The sequence below is a fragment of the Sander lucioperca genome, chromosome 15, assembly GCF_008315115.2.
Source record: "Sander lucioperca isolate FBNREF2018 chromosome 15, SLUC_FBN_1.2, whole genome shotgun sequence".
Classification (NCBI taxonomy): Eukaryota; Metazoa; Chordata; class Actinopteri; order Perciformes; family Percidae; genus Sander; species Sander lucioperca.
This window is the reverse complement of record NC_050187.1, coordinates 18,443,801-18,465,880: the sequence shown is the minus strand read 5'-3', so window position 1 is coordinate 18,465,880 and position 22,080 is coordinate 18,443,801. Positions and strand designations below refer to the sequence as shown.

General features: G+C 39.3%; 4 protein-coding genes across 8 annotated transcripts in view; 2 read left to right on the top strand and 2 right to left on the bottom strand.

Moving 5' to 3' along the window:
• On the bottom strand, window positions 1-917 carry LOC116053098 (cold-inducible RNA-binding protein B-like). The gene has a single exon (XM_031304025.2). It carries the CDS (start codon window positions 727-729, stop codon window positions 181-183), a length of 549 nt encoding a protein of 182 aa, XP_031159885.1. The 5' UTR covers window positions 730-917; the 3' UTR covers window positions 1-180.
• A 41-nt stretch (window positions 918-958) lies between these two features.
• On the top strand, window positions 959-6,875 carry npy4r (neuropeptide Y receptor Y4). The gene is made up of 4 exons (XM_031303854.1): window positions 959-1,195; window positions 2,198-2,314; window positions 2,453-2,584; window positions 5,286-6,875. Exon 4 carries the CDS (start codon window positions 5,332-5,334, stop codon window positions 6,682-6,684), a length of 1,353 nt encoding a protein of 450 aa, XP_031159714.1. The 5' UTR covers window positions 959-1,195; window positions 2,198-2,314; window positions 2,453-2,584; window positions 5,286-5,331; the 3' UTR covers window positions 6,685-6,875.
• Window positions 6,876-9,381: 2,506 nt separating this feature from the next.
• LOC116053101 (cold-inducible RNA-binding protein B-like) lies at window positions 9,382-10,267 on the bottom strand. Its single transcript, XM_031304027.2, has one exon. It carries the CDS (start codon window positions 10,079-10,081, stop codon window positions 9,575-9,577), a length of 507 nt encoding a protein of 168 aa, XP_031159887.1. The 5' UTR covers window positions 10,082-10,267; the 3' UTR covers window positions 9,382-9,574.
• A 30-nt stretch (window positions 10,268-10,297) lies between these two features.
• mcph1 (microcephalin 1) overlaps window positions 10,298-22,080 on the top strand; it is a 32,803-nt gene continuing 21,020 nt past the window's right edge. For all 5 annotated transcript variants that reach the window (XM_031303831.2, XM_031303827.2, XM_031303837.2 and 2 more), the window contains exons 1-13: window positions 10,298-10,413; window positions 11,360-11,414; window positions 11,509-11,600; window positions 11,695-11,813; window positions 11,964-12,048; window positions 13,246-13,357; window positions 13,439-13,570; window positions 13,676-13,756; window positions 15,707-16,807; window positions 17,839-17,957; window positions 20,710-20,747; window positions 20,874-21,036; window positions 21,132-21,209. In XM_031303831.2, coding sequence (XP_031159691.1) covers window positions 11,381-11,414; window positions 11,509-11,600; window positions 11,695-11,813; window positions 11,964-12,048; window positions 13,246-13,357; window positions 13,439-13,570; window positions 13,676-13,756; window positions 15,707-16,807; window positions 17,839-17,957; window positions 20,710-20,747; window positions 20,874-21,036; window positions 21,132-21,209 — 2,154 coding nt within the window. In that variant the 5' untranslated portion in view covers window positions 10,298-10,413; window positions 11,360-11,380. The remainder of the gene's footprint in view (window positions 10,414-11,359; window positions 11,415-11,508; window positions 11,601-11,694; window positions 11,814-11,963; window positions 12,049-13,245; window positions 13,358-13,438; window positions 13,571-13,675; window positions 13,757-15,706; window positions 16,808-17,838; window positions 17,958-20,709; window positions 20,748-20,873; window positions 21,037-21,131; window positions 21,210-22,080) is intronic.

Here is a 22,080-nt window from a genome sequence, read left to right as displayed (position 1 = left end):
TGTAATTTGTAACATGGTTTATTAAGAAATGACCAAAAATCATGGGTACATTTTTAAGATGCTTGAGCTTAGCTAATACAACATAACTACAAAGTCAGCAATAACATGTGGGCATTTGTCTTGAGGAGCGCATCTTTGAAATACAGCCAGTCAAGGAACGATCTTGAATCGAGGGGACGTTTACTCAGCATCATAGTCGTGTTGTTCGCGATATGAAGAGCGGTCACCATATGTAGGCTGACTCCTATTGTCTCTGTATCCGCCACCCCCGCTCCGGTACTGGCTGCCGCCGCCGCCGCCGCCAAACCTCCCCTCATTACTGAAGCTTCTGTCGCCGTAGCTTCTGTCACTCCTATCTCCGTAACTCCTGTCACCATAACTCCTGTCTCCGTAGTATCCTCCGCCTCCTCTCCCACGCCCGCCAAATCCACCTCGTCCTCTTGGGCCCGATCCTCCGCCTCCTCTGGATCGTCCACCGCCCTTTCCTGCTTCATCCACCCGAATAGGCCGACCATCCAGAGTCTTTCCGTTCATTCCTTCCAGTGCATCTTTAGCATCTTCTGGATTGGCGTATTTCACAAAACCAAAACCGCGAGATTTCCCCGAGTCTCTGTCCATGATCACATCTACTTTTTCGATGGTTCCATATTTGCCGAAGGCCGCGGCCAGAGACTCCTCGTTGGTATCAAAACTCAGTCCTCCGACGAACAATTTACCCTCGTCAGACATCTTTAGTGTAGCTTACACTTACAGGAGTGAAGTAGCTGATGGTGAGCCGGTCGACTGAGAGGGGCGGGGGGAGAGAGAGCTTCGCTTCTTCTTTGTGTTTTTTTTGGCGGATTGCAAAACCAACTTTAGGTGGAGCTTTGATACAGGAACGCTTCACTTCCGCTTCATGTTTCCTTTGCCATCGCTTCTAGGTCGGAAGTGACGTTCACCCAATGATGGACCTTGTCCCAGAATGCAATGCATCACAAACTGCACGCGCGAACTAAAGAAATTGTGCAATTTAAACCCTTCTTATATACTGTCTATGTTTAAACCTCACTGTCCCATAAAGTATGTGTCACATTAGTTTCTCACCATCACACAGTCCGAGCAGTCTCTTAATACAGCCATGAGTCCGAGTTGCTGATGGAGTACTACAGCAGGAACAAACTCACTGTCTTTTTATTCATGATGACGTGTCAAGCAGGTAATTATTTAAGTTATGACTTCATAATTGAATGATATCATCAAATACACTAATAAATAAATAAAGTGATGAGTGAATAATCAAATAGATGTATACGGGCACGGCAACTATTAAAACACACTGGTTGATATATGGTGTGCCATTTTCAACTGTGCAGTAGGGTTATAGATCTGGCAATGCAAGACTACAGCACATTCTGTTAATACATCCATAGCATGACAGATAACTGATGTCTAATTTCTACCTCAGTCGTACGGTGATTCCTGGGGAAAGAAGGGAAAGAAGGATTGATCTGGAGTGGATTTGGGATGACTGACAGGCGTCTATACGCATTTGCTCAACTTTTTTAGTGACTGAATGTAAGTGTTACTATTTTTTTGTTTTTCTTCAACTACAGTATGACTATAGAGCAGGGGTCACCAACCTTTTTGAAACTGAGAGCTACTTCATGGGTACTGAGTCATACAAAGGGCTACCAGTTTGATACACTCTTCTGAAATAACTAATTTGCTCAGTTTGCCTTTAGTTATATATGATTATTAATGATTAATGATACTCATCTATGTGAAGACACTGATCACGTTAATGATTTCTGCTACTCTACATGCTACTCATGTGGTCCTTGGGGGCTACCTGGTGCCCGCGGGCACCGTGTTGGTGACCCCTGCTATAGAGTGTGTGACCTTTAAGGATAAAGCCGGTGGTATCCTATATTTTCCTCATTGTCAACAAATCCCATGAAGAGATAAACATAATAATAATAAAGCTCTCATACAAAGACAGTATTGTTGTCTATATAGCAAAGTGCAAGGGAATTCTGAAATTAAATATAAATTTGAAGTGGGAAAAAAAAAAAACAATAAACGACAAAAGAAAGACTCCCCTCCTTTTAGCCAATTCATAATTTCAATACACTGCCCCGGCCCCTTTTCTGAAGACTGTTTTTCTATCATTTTTTCTATTTTTCTTTTCATCATGATAATCTTCGTTTTTGTCTCTCAGGATGCCTGATGCAAACACATTAGACGTTTCTGAGGACTGTGAGTTGGATGTTGATAAGGATGCCTGCTCTGCCAAGGTGGTGATGAAGTCAGACAAGACAAACAGCACGTACAGCAGGTGTCATTTTTAGCATTGTAATTGAACAAATTCACCACTGTGTGACAGCAGAGCTCAGTGCTCAGAGGGTCTTTGGCACCCAGAAGGCTCTAACTGCCCAATAATAGGGGTGCTTCCCTCCCTGTTTGTCTCTGACAGAAAACGTTCTGGTGGTTGTGATGTTCAGCTCCTTCTCCAACTCTCATATCTGTGGTTTCATACCTGTTCAGAGCATTGTTTCCTCTGTCATCTTGGCATCACTGAGACACTACACTCCAGCCAACCCACCATGTGAGTGCTCTATTTTTTTTTTTCACACAATAATGATCCGTAACGCACAATAATGATCTTTGTCAGCAAAGGTCAGTGTCTTTTATTTTTGTTAATCAGTTATAAAATTAATGCTGTGTTTTTTCACCACTGTCAGCTTGTATAGTGTCCACAGATATGCAAGTATACTGTATGTCTCAACTATTGCAAATATGTTTGAATGATACATTGAAACAATAGCAGTACACAAAAGGTATTTTTGAGAATATGCATCCGATTTCAGCAGGACATCTGGAATAAACAGGAAACCAGGGGGAAAAAAATATGTACATGCATTAATGTTGCAATTGCTGTGTGAAAATCCCATCTCATGACATTATTCATAATAATAGTGTCTTGACATTCCCAGCTGAAAAAAAATTAGGCTTGGGTCATCATCTCAGGTTGAGCACACTACAGTGCCCACCTGTTATCCTGCTCCTGTACATGCAGGAGGAAAGAAAATGTATTCTGAATAGTCAAACTGACGGAGTGTGTTGGGTATGTGTGCAAAATGAATTCATACGCGGAATCCAGTAAGTGATAATATTCAGTGGTGGTCTGGTGTGAAGTTGTAATATAGAAATGGGGGGATTCTTTTTTTTTTTTTTTTTTCAAGCACACTATTAATACAGTAAGCATCTTTTAAGATACACATTTTTTATAAATAGATTTTTAATCAGTGACTGCACAGAGGGGAGTTTAGAGGTTGGGCTTTCTCTTTGAATCTCTGTCAAGCACATACGTATACAGTATGCAAGCTGTCTGCTTGTGATTTCCATTTTCAAACTTGCTTATTTATACTACAAGGAAACATGTATTAATGCAATGATGCAGTCATAAAGAGTACCATCTTAACATGGCATGATATTGCTACAGAGACTCTTTGGCAGATAGTGAAAAGTGAAATTGTCATGCAGTGTTACAAAATGTTTTATTGGAAGCTACTACAGAAGAAATTTTAGAAAAACATTAATGACCATTTTGGTTAAAAAATTAAAAACCCATTGTAGCACAGCATGACTGCTCTCAGAAAAATACAAACGAGAGAATCAAGGTGAGTCTGGTTGAAGGGAAATGACAGTCAGCCAGTGTCTCATTTCTCTGTCAGAGAGCACTATTCTCAGAGATGGAGGACACTTTGCTGAGGCAGAAAAGAAGAATATGATGGACAGAGCGGTGTCAGGTCACAGTGTTCCTTATCCTGCAGAGATTTTTCTCTGGAATGGGACGATCATAATGACACACCTACTTGCTGGATGTGCATCCTACAGTGTCACATCGTTGCAACATGACAGGACCATATTTGCCTATTTGGGAAATTTAACCGTTTTCTCCTGCTGGTGTCTATGGATCCTCCATTCTGGTACAGCTGCATGTTAACAGCTGTTTGTTACAGCTGTTAGTTACATCTGGTTACTGGTGACATTACACTTGCCTTTCATCACTGAACAACGGATGATCAATGTTGTATCACCCTGCCTGCAGCTCACTCAACACACTGACAGAGTAGGTTAGTAATGATGCAGTGTGAAGTGACTGATAGCGAAGTGTGTGTGCCGTTAATGGAAAATGACAGGCTCATTTTCTTCGCGATGCTGGTTTTCACATGGCAGAGGTTTTAGGGGAGAGAGCTAGAATCCATTTTTAGGATTGTGACAATGTCATACCCTTTCACTCCGGCATACTAAAAAAATCATTGTTGCTTGACAAATAGAAAGCTCTGTGCAAATGTATGCATATTAATTTTATTGTCATTAGCTATTATGTTCAGTCTTGAAACCTGACTGGAGGGTTCATTTGAGGGAGGAGAACTGGCAAGTCTTAAGATGGGTAAAGAATAAGAGAAAGAGAGTGATTGTTAAGCCCAAGAACTGAAACTACTCCGTGCAACTGCAGTATTGCTAAGTACAAAATACTAAAACTATAGCAAACAAATTACCGTGTGTAAATTATAATCACATTTTGCATATTATAAACTGTGTGAACAGTTTAAAATGTCTCATAATATACCTCACTATGGTGTGTAATGTTCTGTAAGTGTATTTTGTGGACAATCAACACAAAATTAGAGCAATTACAAGTAAACTTCACATCTTCCTTGAGGTTGTACTGTGTTTAGCAGGTTTAGCCTTAAACACAAAGTACAGTTGAGTGCTGATGGGAAAGTCATTAGTTTTTACTTATTTGGTCATAAACCAAAGTATTGGACATTAAATTAAAATGTTGACCTCATGATAGCACTAAAGTCAGAGAAGTCAAAGGCTCACCAAAGTCATAACAATTCATCCTCTGGGAACCATGAATAACTAATAAAATGTCATGGCTATCCATTAAACAGCTGTTGAGACAAACCGACATTGTCATCCCAACAGACATGCCACTAGCATGGCTAAAGATAGAACATAAGGGCATGTTTTAATGACAATGCTTTCCTAAACACAATCTCACAGTGACTTAGAAAGAAGTCCTCACACGTGGCATCTTTCCTAAGCTTTATTTCTCCTCAGCCACAGGATAGAATATGATAGGATGTTTGATATGATAGGATATTGCCTTTCCTTCACTCTCTGCTTCTCTCAGAACAACAGTATCAATTCCACATGAACAGAACCTTTGACTATAAGAGTAACTGCTTTGCAAGTGATTACTGTTTCCCTCTGTGCTTTCTCTCTGTCTCAAGATGCATGTTTGATCCTGGGGGCTGATGACATAGAGGTCCTGGTGAGATGTCCCTGAGTAGCAACGAGAGCCAGTCTTCTCCGTCAACGACAGCTCTGCCTCTGCCCTTCAACAGTTCCACCTCTCCACATTCCTTACCATGGGAGGAGGGAAGAAGCACTCATGAGTCTGTGCAGGAGTGGTTGGGGAATAAGACCCAACTCCTCTCAGACCTCGCTGTTCTCGGGCATTATGAGCAGTGCCCTATGTCTCCTGTCCTCACAGCGTGTCTAGTTGTGTGGTACAGCATGACAATGGTGCTGGGGCTGGTGGGGAACATCGGCCTCATCTGTATCATCGCCCGTCGCAGAGAAAAAGTCAACGTCACTGCCATTCTCATCTGCAACCTGTCATTCTCTGACATCCTAGTGTGCGTCTTCTGCCTCCCCTTCACTGTCATATACACACTAATGGACCATTGGGTGTTTGGGGCGCTGTTATGCCGACTGGTGCCGTTCATCCAGTGTGCGTCTGTTACGGTGTCTGTACTGTCTCTGGTGTTCATCGCTCTGGAAAGACATCAGCTCATTATTAACCCCTCTGGGTGGAAACCAAGCATTCCTCAGGCCTACATGGTGGTCGTTCTCATTTGGATTCTGGCCTGCTTCACCTCCTCACCTTTCTTGGCCTTTCAGCTACTCACAAGTGAGCCATACACCAATGTGAACCTGCACCAGTCTCCACTCCATCACCAAGCCTCTGTTCAGGCTAATCCCAATGCATCTCCACCTCAACCTGTTTCCTACACATACAAAAACGCATCTGCGCTTCCAAATTCATACCGCGACCTCTTTTCTCATGTCCCCACCTCTCCACATATAGAGGTCTGTCTGGAGCACTGGCCATCCCAGCAACACAGGCTCGCTTACACCACATGGCTCTTGCTGTTCCAGTACTGTGGTCCACTATTGTTGGTCCTGCTCTGTTATGTTAGAGTTTTTGTGCGCCTTCGCCACCGCAAAGACATGCTGGACCGCACCAGGACCCCAGAGAGCCAGCGCATGACCCACAGTCGCCAAATCAACATCATGCTGGTCGTCCTCATAACAGCCTTTGCTCTTTGCTGGCTGCCGCTCACCATCTTCAACGCGGTGTCAGACTGGAACCAGGAGGCTCTGCCCATCTGCCACCACAACCTGCTGTTCTCCCTCTGCCACCTGCTGGCCATGTCCTCCACCTGCATCAACCCCATCATCTACGGCTTCCTCAACTCCAACTTTCGGCAGGAGGTGAGAGACGTGCTCCTGCACTGCCGCTGCAGCCAGCTAGAGGAAGAGTGTGAGCATTTCCCCATGTCCACTGTACACATGGAAGTGTCCCGCACCTCTGTGCCTCTCAACTGCAGGAGCAACTCTGTTTGACTTTGATATGACAACCCTGAAGGATACTGCTGTATTAGGGTATAGTCCCGTACACTGTACAGTTGTAGGACTAACTTCTGCTGTTTGTTCTACCTTTAATGGCGATTTTGTCAGTGGTTTGAAGTTAAAGTGTGCAGTACAATGTTGATTTATCTTATTCAGCAGCAGCAGTAAGGAGTGTGTTGATTTACGAAAAAAACGTTTCAAAGGAATGTCTCATTTCAAACTAATCTGTTGCTGTGTCCCTATTAAACGCTTCCTACTAATTGTATACAATATTATTCATTACAGTATGCTGCTTTTTTATTTTACCATTTTATACTAACAGGAACTGATCGAACGTGTGACCTGTTGGACATCAATTAAACTGTGACTTTAGAGAGCTACTGACCAACCTACGATCATCAAAACACCAAATGGCGGAATATCTTTTGGAATAAAGGTGTTGTTTGAAGCTGTTCTCGAGGCTTGTGGTAGACCAACAAACTGTTAAGAGACTTTCCTATATGTTGGTTTTTGTAGTGCTGCTGTTTTATTTCTTACATTTTATTACTTATTTTGTATTTATGACATTTGTACTGTGAAATCAATGTGAGCTTCTACAGTGAAGAAAAACATTTTGTGTGATAAATGTGACGTTGAGGTAAAATGTAAGAGTTTATAACATCGTTAAATTATAAATTTGCTTTAGATGAGTTAAATATCCAAATAACATTAAATGTGTTTACACTTGGCTTTTAATGGATATTAAATTGTGTATCATTTTGGCACAGGGAAGGATTCTCAAATCTTCCATGACACTTCAGGCCTGTTTACATATAGATTACATACCATTGTTTATCTACCTAATCCAAATGCTCACTTATGACTGTGCATGTATGTAAGAGACTGTAGGCCAATGTAGTCATGTAGGCCTATATGTTCCTGGTTTAATAATCAAATTAGTGGGACTACCATATTAGCAAAAAAACAAGATTTTTTTTATCCACTACCTCAAATGTCTTGTTATTTTCTCTGTATCAAACAATATATTTACAAATTGTTCTTTTTTCTGCATGGCAAAAAAACACAAGGCAAATTAGAATTAATGCTTTCAAAGATTGGATAGTTTGTCTCCCAAAATAATGTAGCTATCCAACCTGTAAAGACTGTCAAATGCAAATTGTAAATTGACTAATCTGAGGCAGCCTGTCGGCAAAGACAATGAGATGTCTTTAGAAGTAAGAAAAAATAATAACTTGTATTTGTTAAAACATGAATTGTATCTGGACACCAAAGAAGTTGAAAAAGTCACCTGAAATCGTTAGCATGGTACCATATTTCAACAAGTTCAACCTCAATCCAGGACAGTTATGTCTGTTGGAGCTTGCTCAGTGTTGGTGAGGGCAGCAGTTGAGAGACTCCTACCACACAATAGGCTACACACACACCATCTTATGTCATTTTAGCCTTTGAATGATCTAGATAAGTCACTCCAAGCTAACTGCAGAAAACTTGAGTCTGGACAGAATCCAAACTCAGGTCCACACATCATACAACTATACATTAGGCCTATAATAAAAATCCTTTCCACCACTTTTGACTGTAAATTAAGTCATTTTTACATAGTAATTTGGTTGTCAAGAGAGACAGAAAGAATAGCAATGATAGTTCTTCAAAAGGTTTTCTTTCACTGTCGAGGTTTAAAGTAGACTTCTCAGGTGACTACATTCTAACATTGTGCTCCCTTTTTTACAATCCGTTTAATAGGCTCCCTGAAGCCAAACTGACAAAGAAAAAAGTTGATTATAACAAAGAACATAAAATTCAAAACTGTTCCCAGTTGAGATATCACTTTGGGGAAACAAAGTTACATTTTTGATCACTTAAACAAGATGAGTTCTTTTACAGCACATGTTGAGATCACAGAAGATACCTTGCACACACTAAAGAATGCTGCTAATTGCAACTACATGAACAGCAGGCCACTGGATGTGTAGCTCACCAGTATGAAATGAATTCCCTCTTTATGGGAAATACACACAGGAGGCTTAGCTAGACTAAGTTTTTAATAGTAAAAGTAGGCATAGAATTCCCCAAAAGTCTGTTTATGAATAATTCCTCACTCAGTTTAGAGGTAGGTCAGCCACAGAGGGAAAATAAGATTTTATTTATTTCCCCTCTGTCTGAAATTACTATGTAAAAATACTTAATTTACAGTTAAAAGTAACTGGAAAAAAATCCTGTATAGGCCTAATGTAGTTTTAGGATGTGTGGCCCTTTTGACTAAAAGGAGAAAAGATTGGTTGTAGCCTATTTTTCATATTTAAATAACCTTGCCATATATTTAAACCAAAGTCAAACCCAATCACAAAGGGGAGCATCTCAACTGCTTCCCTCACCAACACTAAAGCAAGCTCCAGCAGACATGACTGTCCTGGATTTATTTTTAAATATAGCATTCATTTGATATTTATATAATATAAATCAAATTAGAATATATACCACGTGGTTGACTCTATTCAGCACGTGGTGATCCTCCATTGTGATAAGGATGGAAAAAAAAAAAAAAAAAAAAATCAGAATGGAGGATCAACACGTGCTGAACAAAAGTCTACAGCCGTTGTTTGCCAGAGTAACCAGATTAAACGGATGCAGTTACCAAACGGCCTTTGATGAATCAAGATGCCCAATCAAGCAATATAATGAGTCTTGAACTGTAATTAGTAACATAGTTTATTGAGGAATGACCAAAAATCAAGGGTACATTTTTAAGATGCTTGAGCTTAGCTAACGTTAATACAAGAGAACTACAAAAACTAAGGTCAGCAATAACACGTGGACATTTTTCTTGAGGAGCGCATCTTTGAAATACAGCCAGTCAAGGAATGATCGTGAATCAGGGAGATTTTTACTCCGCATAGTCGTGTTGATCACGGTATCCATATCCACCCTGACCCCTATTGTCTCTGGATCCGCCACTCCTGTAGCCACCTCCGCCGCCGCCACCACCACCACCATATCTCCCCTCATTACTGTAGCCTCGGTCACTTCTGTCACCATAACTCCTGTCTCCATAGTATCCTCCACCTCCTCTCCCACGCCCGCCGTATCCACCTCGTTGTCCTCTCGGGGCCGATCCGAAACCTCCTCCGGAGCGTCCACCACCCTTTCCTGCTTCATCCACCCGAATAGCACGACCATCCAGCGTCTTGCCGTTCATGGCTTCCATTGCATCCTTTGCATCTTCTGAATTCTCGTATTTCACAAAGCCGAAACCGCGAGAATTGCCTGACTCTCTGTCTTTGATCACATCTACTTTTTCGATGGTTCCAAATTTGCCGAAGGCCGCGGCCAGAGACTCCTCGTTGGTATCAAAACTCAGTCCTCCGACGAACAATTTACCCTCGTCAGACATCTTTAGTGTAGCTTTCACTAACAAGAGTAAAGTAGCTGATGGTGAGCCGGTCGACTGAGAGCGGGAAGAAAGGAGAGCTTCGCTTCTTCTTTGTGTTTTTTTGGCGGACTGCAACACCAACTTTAGGTGGGGCTTTTGTACAGAAACGCTTCACTTCCGCATCGTGGTCCCTTTGCCATCGCTTCTAGGTCGGAAGTGACGTTTGTTACCCATCACCCAATGATGGCCCTTGTCCCAGAATGCATTGCATCACAAACTGCGCGCGCGAACCGGTGTGAATTAAACAACTGCAGTTAGGGAACTGCGCAATTTAAATCTCACAGCCACAAGAAGTAAGTGCACGACAATTATTAAAACAATGGTCTGTATTCACCGTGTTGTACTGCTAATACTAACTTATTATTACACTAACGTACACATTAACTAACGTATGTAGTTAACCTTTACAGTCATTGATTCTCGTTTACTTGTTACGTAACTAACGTTAATGTTAGCTAACATTAGGTGGTTTAGCTAGCTAATGTTAACTCTTCACGTTTCAGTCATTTCATTTACAATAGACCACAATACAGAAGTACTTTTTAACAAACTATATTGAAATTAGCGAGTTCTTTCCAAGCAAAAGTGGTATAGTACAAAATTAAAAAGTTCTTTCCAAGCATCAAGACAAGCAATGACATAAAAACAAAACAATGACCTGTTAGGGGTTTTCTGCACGTTTAAGTTTGTCTATTAACGTTAAGTTATAAGCCCATTTACCTTTATAAAATAAATGTTAAGTTGTTTCAATATGTACATCCCAAAATGAGAAATTGTTACCATCTATACCAAAACGACGTTTTGAAAATTCCCCAGAAAGGATATATTCCATAAAGAATTTTAAAGTGGATATCCTTAACTTTTGGTGCAATAGGACATTTGTAAAAGAACTGCTTCTTCATTTTTCAGCTTCATCTTTGGAAAAATATTGTAAGAAAAAATGTGGGCAATTTTAGATTAGTGACAGGATGTCTATTTATCAAAAGTTTAGGAAGATGCGGATTTACATTGCATGGATATATAAGTTATAACACATCATGTTATAGATTGTGGAAATAAGTACGGTAATGTGTTTTAATAATGCAGGTAGAGGCAGGTGTTCATACAGACCAGACTTTCAATTTCCAGTACAGTGGCATTACAAGTTGAAAGCAGCACAGCTTTAGATCAGAAGCCTCCCTTCTGAAGTTAAATTACAGCGTGACAAATATGATGAGTTGCTTGTTTTTCTTTGTGTAGGTGAATCTAAAGAGACTAGTAATGACCACAACCAACAAGTGTTCAGCTCTTCAAGGTATTGTACATCATCCTAGTTTTACTGCAGTTAATCTAAGCTGAACTTTAGGGCTTATGGTGTCCGCATATGACTGTGTTCAATGTGTCTGCAGATGTCGTTGCCTATGTTGATGTGTGGTCATCAGACAAAACGGCAAACTATTCGAAACCATTCGTTCAGCAGCTGCAAGAAATGGGAGCCCAGGTGAGACCGCAGCACACATAGATACATTTGCACTATATTGTACTGACCATAGATGCGTATACTTTGCTAAACCTAAATGTATTTTCTTTTATAGGTATCAAAAACATTCAGTAAACAAGTCACACATGTAGTCTTTAACAATGGTCACCCGGCTACATGGAGGAATGCCAAGAAAAGTGGTGTGAGGCTTGTCTCTGTTCTCTGGGTAGGCAGGTAAGAATAACACTGAAAGTTGTGTACTTTGTAACTTTAATAATTCTGTGATATGTTTTGATTGTATAGTTACGAAGTGTTACAAGATGGTTTCTTAAATCATTTCTTGAATCTCTTTATGTGGCTTATTCTTGGTGAAATGATGTCCAGATGTTACGATGACGGTGTGTGTGTGGATGAAGACTTGTATCCAGCCTTTAATGATGAAAGCAATCCTTTGTTGAAGAACAAGAAAGTGAGTGGAGTCAGATTTACATAAGATGTTAATGTTGGTGTCACAGTTTAAGCTGTCACTGTAAATCAGTGTTGGACCACTGTTCGTCGAGCCATACATTGTGCTGATTTTGGGTCACTGACCGAGGGTCACTTGTATCGTGTAATTCATACACGATACAAGAGCTAATGCAATACCTTTTATTTTATTCCATCTCTTTTTACATTTCACTGTCTTACCACCATACACCATAGAGAAAAATCCACACAAGTCCTAGAACTAGAACCTCGGCGAAATGTAGTGTTTAGATTAATTACACTACCACTACCATTTTCCTTGATAGTTTGCCCTAAAAGAAGCTAGTGTGAATTTACCAGTTCACCTGGAACCAGTATGTAGACAAACAGCTTGTGAATATAACCTGTTATTATGGCTTCTTTCAACTAATCATAACCTATTGGGAGCCTCTTATGTTAAAAAAAAAAATCTTAGTGATATTTCACTGCTGTGATAAATTCAGTGAATTTGATCTTAATGTCATAGTGTTGCATAGACTGAGTGATAAAGCAATTTGTCCATTGTTCAGCTTTTTAAGCAAAGTGAGAACATGGCCTTTTACTTTAAAGTGCTCATATTATGCTCTTTGGCTTTTCCCCTTTCCTTCATTGTGTTATATATCTTTTTTTGTGCATGTTATAGGTTTACAAAGTGAAAAAGCCCAAAGTCCACCCCAAAGGGTCTTACCATCTTCCAGAGAAAACACTGTTCACAAACTGCTCCAAACAGCTCTATTGTAGTCCAGCCTTTACTTCCGTGACGAACATGCTTCACTTTGTAACACACGTTATAATGCTTGCCTAGCTGCTAGCATGGCACTCCCTAATGCTCTGCAACTGACTAGCTAGCAGTACTTACTGTGCATGTGCGACTCCCAACAAAGATGGAACAGAAGTGAGATGCCTCACTCTGTAGCTAAAACAGAGAGCTCAACACACAGGGTGAAAAGAGGAGCTGCAGCAATGTGCAGTACAACAAATATATGGTGTTTTCTGAAAATTAAACCACATAAACCTATTCTGGTACAACCTCTAAATACAATTATGAACCTGAAAATGAGCATAATATGAGCACTTTAAGTGATTTAGACCTTAAAAGTATTCAAACGTGTAAATATTTACTACCTGTTCAAAACTTTTCTTTTGTTTGATTCACGTTAAGCATCGTTGCATGCAGCCAAAAGATTCTCCAGAGAGGACACCTGAAAACGACAGACGCATGAGGAAAAAGTTAGACAAGTTGATGAAAGACCTAGCTCCAAAACAACCTCTGGGTAAGAGATTATTGCACCTTTAGAAACTTTTAAAAAACAAATGTGAAATGACAAACTACATCCTTTGTTTTTTACCCACAGTTACAGATGTGTCACCCATCTTTATTGATGAAGAGAATGGAATAGTCTATAGCCCTGCGTTAAAAAGATCAGATTATATGGCACAGCGTTTGAAAGACATGAAAGAGAAACGGGAAAACCTCTCACTTACAGGTTTGTGCAGCAGCAGTTGTACAGGCTGATGACCTGACAAGGTCTTAAAAATATTTCAGTACTTTTAAAACAACAGAAATTCACATTTATATCACTGTCTTTCAGCTTCTCAAATGGTTGAATCCTGCTCACCCACTGGGCTGAAGCCTTCTCTTGGGAGCACACCACCCGTCTTCAAATTAATGTGTAAGAAAATGTGGTGTTACTGATCTATGGATAATTGCATTGCTTGGGGGGGGGGGAGAAATCAGATAAATAACATTCAAAAAGCTTACAGACAAAATTTGCTAAAGAAGTCCACTGGGAACCAACTACAATCATTAGATCTGAGAAAAGTCATTTAGTTACATTCATTTGGCTTAGGTGGTGCCCAAAATGGCTTGGGTGCTGCGCCTATGCCTTATAATGGTAGGGACAACCTTGCATATGTCTGAATATTTAGAATCTACATTACAAGCATATTTCCAGAGTTAGCTGGTAGGTTAAGCAACGAGATGAAGCCAGATGAACCCATGTGTTAAAATCCAAGATAGCACTTGTACTTGGACTTAGTACCTTAACAAGTGCTTCTTGAAGTTGAATCTTTATGTTGAGTTTTTTTATTGAGCATATATATATATATATATTATACAATTTTCAATCAACAATATAAGAGAGGCTCAAGTATTTTTGTATAAATGTACATATAAACCGAAACAGAACAGAGAAAAAGAAACAAAAACAAACATTGCGAGAGTAGAACACCAATTTTGTAGCAATAAGTAAAATAAGAGTTTATACAAATAGAATGAAAGAAGGTAAGTATTTATACAGATACTGATTGTAAGAAGTCTATGAAGGGTTGCCAAATATTATAAAAACCTGAGAGATTATCTTTTAACAAATATCTAATTTTTTCCAAATGTAAGGTATTGGACATATCCTGGAGCCACATTTTGTCAGTGGGTATCGTCGGCCCTTTCCATGACTTTAGAAGTAACTTTTTTGCAGTAATAGAGTAGGAGATGAACCGCTGCTGGGCTGAAGTCAATTTCTTAAATAACTGTGATGTGCCAAGGATAATCAACAATGGTTCCGGGGACAATATAGTCTTAAGAGTTCTTGACAGTACATCAAATACATCAGACCAATAGTTGGTGACTTTAGAGCAAGAAAAAAAGGCATGAAAAAGTGTTGCATTGAGGGACTGACATTTATCACAGCTTGATGAAGCGTTCGGGAAAATGCTGTGGATCTTTAGTTTTGAAAAATGAAGCCTATGTATAATTTTGAACTGTATAAGACAATGTCTCGTATTACTGGAGCAGGAGTGTATGAATCTCAGAGAGTCTTCCCAGATGTCATCAGGAATATGGATACCCATGTCCTTCTCCCAATTATCTTTATATTTATTGGACGAGGGGGAAGACATTGTTTGTAGTTTGTTATATATATTAGAAATAAATTTATCTTATAGTATAGTGAAACATTCGTCTAGCATAGATTGCGGTAGTGTCTCGAAACCTGGCATGAGTTTTCGGGTGTAGTCTCTGACCTGTAGATATCTAAAGAAATTATTGCTATGTAGTTTGAACTTTGTCTGTAGTTGTGTAAAGGAAGCAAATTTACCCTCCATGTACAGGTCACGGATACAACATAATCCTAAATTCTGATCTAAATTAGAAGGGGCAAAGGATGGGTTTTTTGCAATTGGTAAAGAAAGGGGTAATGTTTTGTGGGTAAAGTGCGATTTAATTTGTTTCCATATACGAAATATTGAAGTTGAATCTTTGCTCTTGTGGAGTATATCATCATCATCCTACATATTTGTTTTTGCTCAATTTCATAAAATGAGGTGAATGTTTGCAAACCGTAAAGAAATAACATTAAAAACGCTTTAAAACATAGTATGACAGCACCAAGCAGCCTTGCGTGTGGTCTCTTTAACTTGCTATACGAGCAGCTCCTCACAAGCCTCTTGTTAAATTTGGCTCTACACAATTTGTGAAGTTAAGAACAATTTAAAATGGCAGCAGCTGGTAGTGGTTTTATATAGCTCAGGCCATTGCATATACAGCCAAACACACTGGCAAATAAATACAATATGGCTAAATGATGCACAGAACCCTTAATTATTATTATTTTTCCTTAATATAGATGACCAGTCGGATGATGAATCCAGTGCTTCTGTTGCTGCACCTGTTTACTCACCTGATAAAGAAGAAGAGAGAACACAAGTTGATGCTACTGACCATGACCATCTTGAACGCCACAGGAAAGGCTCCAAAAAGCCATGGCTCTCACCCTGCCATGATGTGCCAAAAAGGATTTCAAGCTCCGTGAAATTTCCTGACTTAAACGACAAAGAGGACGATGAAGGGAATAAACAAAAAGATTCAATAGGGACCTCAGTCAGAAAAAAGCCAGCAGAGAAACACAAAAGTCCTTGCCAGGATAGGAGATCTGACAACAGCAAAAACTTTCATAAAGAAAAAAGGCGATCACAAATAAAATCATCTAGTCCATCACCTAACAAATCTGAAAAGGGAATGCGAAAAATGAAAGGAGTTAAATCGTTTACAGAGACTAAGACCCATTTTTGTTCAGAAGCTGCATCTAGTGGCCTCTCGTCACCAGCCAGATTAGTTGATGCTGCAGTTGAACTGTCAAAAGAAACCGCTACCCCATTGCAGAAAATACCAAAACGAGCCAGAGCATCCATTTCTGCCTTGGTACGATCTTTCACTCTATCTGGTGGCCCTAAAACTGTTGCCTCAGGTTCCACTGATGGAGATGATGTGTTTGAGGACTTTTTCTCCCCAGCTAACCACCACCAGAGATTACCTTTGCCTAATCTACCCATGAAGAGAGACATTCAGATTCCTTTTGAGTTAGACTCTGTCCCAAAGAAGAGAAAACAAAGGAGTAGTGAAAGCGTTGTATCTGAAACTAACCGTAAAAAGAAGAGGAAACTGGGAACAAGTCAGCAGTCTGATGCAAGCAGTGAGCCTCAAAGTCATCCACAACAGGATGTTAAAGAATCTCTGCCTGCATTGGAGAGTCCAAGTGGCGATGTAACACTAGTGGTAAAAAGGCAAAGACAAAGCACCTTGCCATTTACAAGCACCAGAACAACTACAAGTGATACAGTGAAGCAGAGAAGAACATCTACATCAGTACAACCAACAATGTTCACTAACACAATATCAGAGCTGCAGAAAAACTCTGATGTCAATGTCCCTTCTCATACCTTAGAAAGTGAGTAGTAAGGCTAGAACATGTAACAATTTTCCTTTATTGTCATCATTATGAACTGAACAAAACAAAAATGTTACTAACGGTGAACTTTCACAATGGTGGAGGTTTGTACATTTTGCTGTAATCCCTGGGTCATGTCTGTGGTTTTAAAATGTTTGCAACATAATTATTTTTTCACTCATGAAGGTGATGTTAAATATATAAGGCCTTTTCATATGAATAGTCGTAATATTCTGAATGTTTGTCTTTTGAAGACCTAATTTATAATTTAGATCATAAGTTTGATGTATATGCACACACGTGTGTGTATATATACAGCATATATATAGAGAGAGTTTGAGATGTGTTCTCCCCTATGCCTCTGCATTTCCTCTGGTTTATGGTTTTCCCGCACAATCCAAAGACATGCAAGTTAGGTGAATTGGAAGTTTTATTTGCCCGAAAATGTGAATTTGTTTGTAAGTATGTGATAGACTGGCAACATGTCCAGTGTGTGTACCTCACAACTTGCCCAAACATTAAAAAACTTTGATTTTAATATTAGTTCATGTACTAAAAGACCTGCTAATTTGAGCAAAGTAGCTGTTCTCAACATTTTGGTGGTGATGTGGCTGTTTTGATGGCATGTCAATTGCAGATTGTACGTATTGTACTTCTTTTGAGCTGCTGATGTAGTATAGAATTATTACGTTCACTGATAATATTCCCTCATATATTTGAAGCTGAGTTTATTTAACATTTTATTGAAAATGTGTTTATCTTGAACAATATATAAGACCTGCGAATATTTGAGTCCTTTTAAAATAATGATTAATTTGAATGTATTTAATTTCTAATAAAATTGAGTGAATAGTCTGTTACTTTTTTGTAGTTGTGGTAGTAATTGGTTTAAAAATGTTGCAATTTAATGTTACTGTTTGTAGCCAGGTGTAAATTGAGAGATAAACACGCACACACAACGCACCTCCTGTGTGATAGCTTGAGTGACACCCCCCCCAGTTTTCAATTGTTTTTCTTGTTTTCAAATGTAGGTAGGGGAAATGCACATACAGCTGCAGCTGTTTTAACAGAGATCCCCTCTGAAGGCGAAGAAGAAAATCACAATAAGCAAGTCAGCTTGAGTCTTCAGAACATGGTTAACAAAACAAAGGTAAAAGACATGATTGTTTTTAATGTTTAGTGTAAATTATGATGATTGAATTTGAAGACTTTTTTGCATTGACTCAAAGTTTTCCATAGAAATAATGTATGTTAATGGTACATTTTTCCTATTGTGTTGTTCTGAGTATTAATTCACCATTGGGAAGCTTCATTAAGGATATTGCTGTGACATGGGATTGCACATTGCATTTTTTAATTACAAATCTCCCGTTTGCTAATGTATATACATTTGTCCAGCGTTGTGCTTTAATACCAGCTAAATTGCATGTAGTTGACACATTTCTCTGTGTTTTTCACACTTTCTTTATTTACTTTAAGTTGCCCTTTATTTATCTTCCAAATTTAGTGTAGTTGCAGAATATGTGCTGACATGGTTTTCTGTATTATAGGAAGTTCAGGAAGTAAACAAAACATCAGTAAAGTGTGTGCCAGTCCTTTTTATCATCAGCATCAGCATTAGTATTAGTATTTCCTCCATAAGGTCTTAAACTTCCATAGCTGTAGGTGTTTGACGCATCTAGTCACAAGGTTCTGTCTGGTCCTGAGGGTTTCCTGTGTTTTGCCTCTGTGATGGCAGTGTACAACTTCCTTGCTTGTGAAATGCACCTGGGCTCTGTTTTCGTTACGCTGGTAACCTCAACAAGCTGAAAAAAGCCAAACATGATGTCATTTCCTCCAGGGATCTGTTATGGGTTGACTTTATTGTAGCCTGATTACAGAGATGGTTGTAGTTGTTCTCTTAGTTCTGTAAAGATCCTGATAATAGATTCATGTTCAAATGTGAGGCAGTATTGGTGAACCCATTCATGATACATTCTCGAAGGTCACATCCGCATAGTTTACCAATTATTGAAAGTGCAGATGGTAAGCATGATATATTTCATGTTGCTTGACTTTAGGTGAATACAGTGCAATTGTGCAGTTGCCGTTGAGATTGTTAGACTCAAAAAAATGTACTTGAAGTTTTCATGAATCCTTTTAAGCGTAAGATTCTTTCAATAATAGCTGAAAGTCAGAAAAAGTAGCTTAGACTGTTCACCAATGTTAACTGACATGAGCTACTATATGTGCCCATGGTATTTTCAGTCAATGTTTAGTTGTTAGTTGTGTAAAGTGGAGTACTGTAGCAGTTATCAAGGAGACCTACTCATACAGTGAAGAATTTCTTTCATTTGTGCTGGGAGCGCTTGTCCTCAGAGGCCATGCCGCAGTTCACACCAGCTCTTTGTCAAAGACTCATTATGTCCAACTCATTCTTCAATGCCTTTTTTTTGTGCCTCTGCCAGAACATGTCCACTTATAAGATAAGCCAAAGTCCCCTTTGAGGAACATTTAGAATAGCTGCTCATGTTTTTAGTTGTTTGACTAAGTTTGAAAGACCTCAAAATGAACAGATTTTCTTGTCACCTTTTGGCAGTGCTGTAGTGTTAGAGGAAAATATCCCTGTTGTCGATCATTAACTAACTGTTATATCAAAACATTTTCCTTTTGAAGAAAACGTCTGTCAGGACAACCGATGAGTAGCAGTCATGGAGTGATGATAACCAACACAATGAATTCCCAACTTGCTTATCAAGGATAATGTGATGTGTGACTGGTGTTGGAGGGACCGGTGGGCTGTTTTGGCACCACTGTGTGCAGCAGGCCTTAACCCCTGACTTCCAGCTGGCGGACCAGATATCAGAGTGTACCAGGAAAGGGCCCGGTGGTCCTGTATGTAACTGCTGTTCAGGTGTTTGTGTCGATGATGACTTGCTATCTTGGGGCCAAAGTACGTGGCTGGATGGAACACAGTCATCAGGTTACAAATTTACTGTTCCGTTTCAGTGGCTCTGAATATGTTTTTCTCCATTTAATGGCTTGGGTGTTTGATTTTTTTGGTCTCTATGTAACTATATATCTGGCAGGGTTATTGAAAGTCTGTCTTGCTGTTGAATAATTATCCTATTACCTGTTCAGTGCTGTATCATTCAAACCAGCTCACAAACTCGCACCCAAAAGAAACATACATGCATTACATTTCCCAGTGTTTTGAAACAGTTTTTATTTATAGATAACTCTATGGACCTTTTTCACAGCAGACATTAGTAGTAAAAGCACAGCTGAAAATGATAATCTTAACGATGGCTCAGTTCCGTCAAGTGTCCCAGTAAGCTATTTCAGTGAGTCAGCATGCACAACACCAGGGACTAGATCTCCTAAGTGGAATGCAGCCATCATTAATGGTTTTGAATACACCTGTGCTTTTCTTACTATGACATGTCAACATGTCTGCCGTGAAAAAGATCTATTATTGGCTACTTTAAAGTATAGATTTGTTCCACATAAAGTTCACAGATTTCACTTCCTTTTTCTGTGATCATTGCTTCTACAAACAAAAGCCAGGAAACAAATCAAGCAAAATCTGTGCTCTGTAATGGCTCCACTTATAATTAATAATGAATTAATAATTGTTTGCCAAATATGTGGATATTGTGACACAATACAATAAGGGGTTCCTTGAACACACTATAAGGCTTAGAATTACTCCACAAAAATAAAATGCATGAAAGCATTGAACACAGACATAAACTCATTTATTTTCAAAAACATATTGTGCAATGGTTTCATTTGATTTCACTTCTAGCTTTTGTCTAATTGCTTACAATTACATTAAGTCTACACAGAATTAGTTCAAGTGTCCATGATCATTTAAGTAAAGAAATATTTGGTTAAGTTTTGTGTGTTTATCTTTGTTTCAGGCTATGAGAACATTGGTCATGACAAGCATGCCCACTGAGTAAGTACAAACATGAACTGTTTGTCTTAAGATAAATGTCACCAGCACGGGCGAGAAAGCTGGTAAAAATATGTCTTAATTAAATCATTTGTGTTGGATGCATTCTACTCTACTCTCCTCTTGTAGGAAGCAGCACACATTGGCTCAGGTGGTGACGGCACTGGGTGGTTTTTCAATCGTTGACCGAGTTTGTGAGAGCACAACTCATGTGGTGTCTGGGGGTCAGCGGCGGACTCTCAATATTCTGTTGGGCATAGCTCGTGGCTGCTGGATCCTGTCTTTTGAATGGGTATGTAGTTTGTATGTTTCAAAGCCATTACATTATATAATTTTAAATGATGATAAAGTGTTCTACTATCTTTTATTTTCATTTTTCCTGAGTAGATCCTCTGGTGTTTGGAGCAAAGGCAGTGGATTCCAGAGGAACCGTATGAACTTTCAGACCAATTTCCTGCAGCACAGGTGAGTTCATTACTAGTGCAGTAGTACTAGTAAAAGTGTTCACGACACACATACTACCAGCATTCAATTTCATTATAAACCTCATTATGTTTTCCATTAGTGCAAACAATCAGATTTTTGTTTTAATGGCCATATCGGAGTTTTTCAATGCATTACACTCTAATATTGATGCCTTTGCCTATATAATCCATTCTAAATGTAACAAAATTAAGCCTGTAAATATATGGATTTATTTTTATTTCTAGCCGCCAGTTTAGTCCTGGACAAATACCAAGCTTAAGTTAGAGCTGCACATTAAGGCAACATTGTGTAACATTCATGTTTCTTGCGATTTGGTGCTCATACAGCTTGAGAGTGTAATTTAATCCTATCTGGCAAAATTAAGGTAGATTTATGGTCGCCATGGTGTTCCCAGCATGAGGTGTGCAAGCCAAAAAGTTACGTCATGTCTTTCGTGTCCTGTCCTTTAAAATATCTCAAGAACCGTTCATCCGATCTACTTCACACTTGGCTTCCTGGGTACCAAATGAACTTGATGTTTGGATTTTGGAACAGTTTGGACAGTGTTGGATATTGGATAATAAGGTGAATAAAACTAAACGACCACACTAAAGCTTGAGAAAAAAAAAAAATGCTGTCAAACGCTTGCTCTTCCGTGTCTACCCTTCACAATAAAAGCCCAGCTTAAATTCACTTAGAGCATTTCGCTAAGAGGAAACTCACTAAAAAGGCATATTTTGCCAACATGAGATATCAAACAAAAGCCAAACACTATATTGTATTAAGTTGCTGTGAGCTGTAAATTCACCACTTCTAAGCAGAAGGCAGAAGATAACGTCATTTCGGAGCCTGACCGGGCAAAGAGAGCTGT

Bases quoted from the DNA above. Each gene is read 5' to 3' on its own strand.
- LOC116053098 (XM_031304025.2), bottom strand. From the start codon at position 729: ATGTCTGACGAGGGTAAATTGTTCGTCGGAGGACTGAGTTTTGATACC.
- npy4r (XM_031303854.1), top strand. From the start codon at position 5,332: ATGTCCCTGAGTAGCAACGAGAGCCAGTCTTCTCCGTCAACGACAGCT.
- LOC116053101 (XM_031304027.2), bottom strand. From the start codon at position 10,081: ATGTCTGACGAGGGTAAATTGTTCGTCGGAGGACTGAGTTTTGATACC.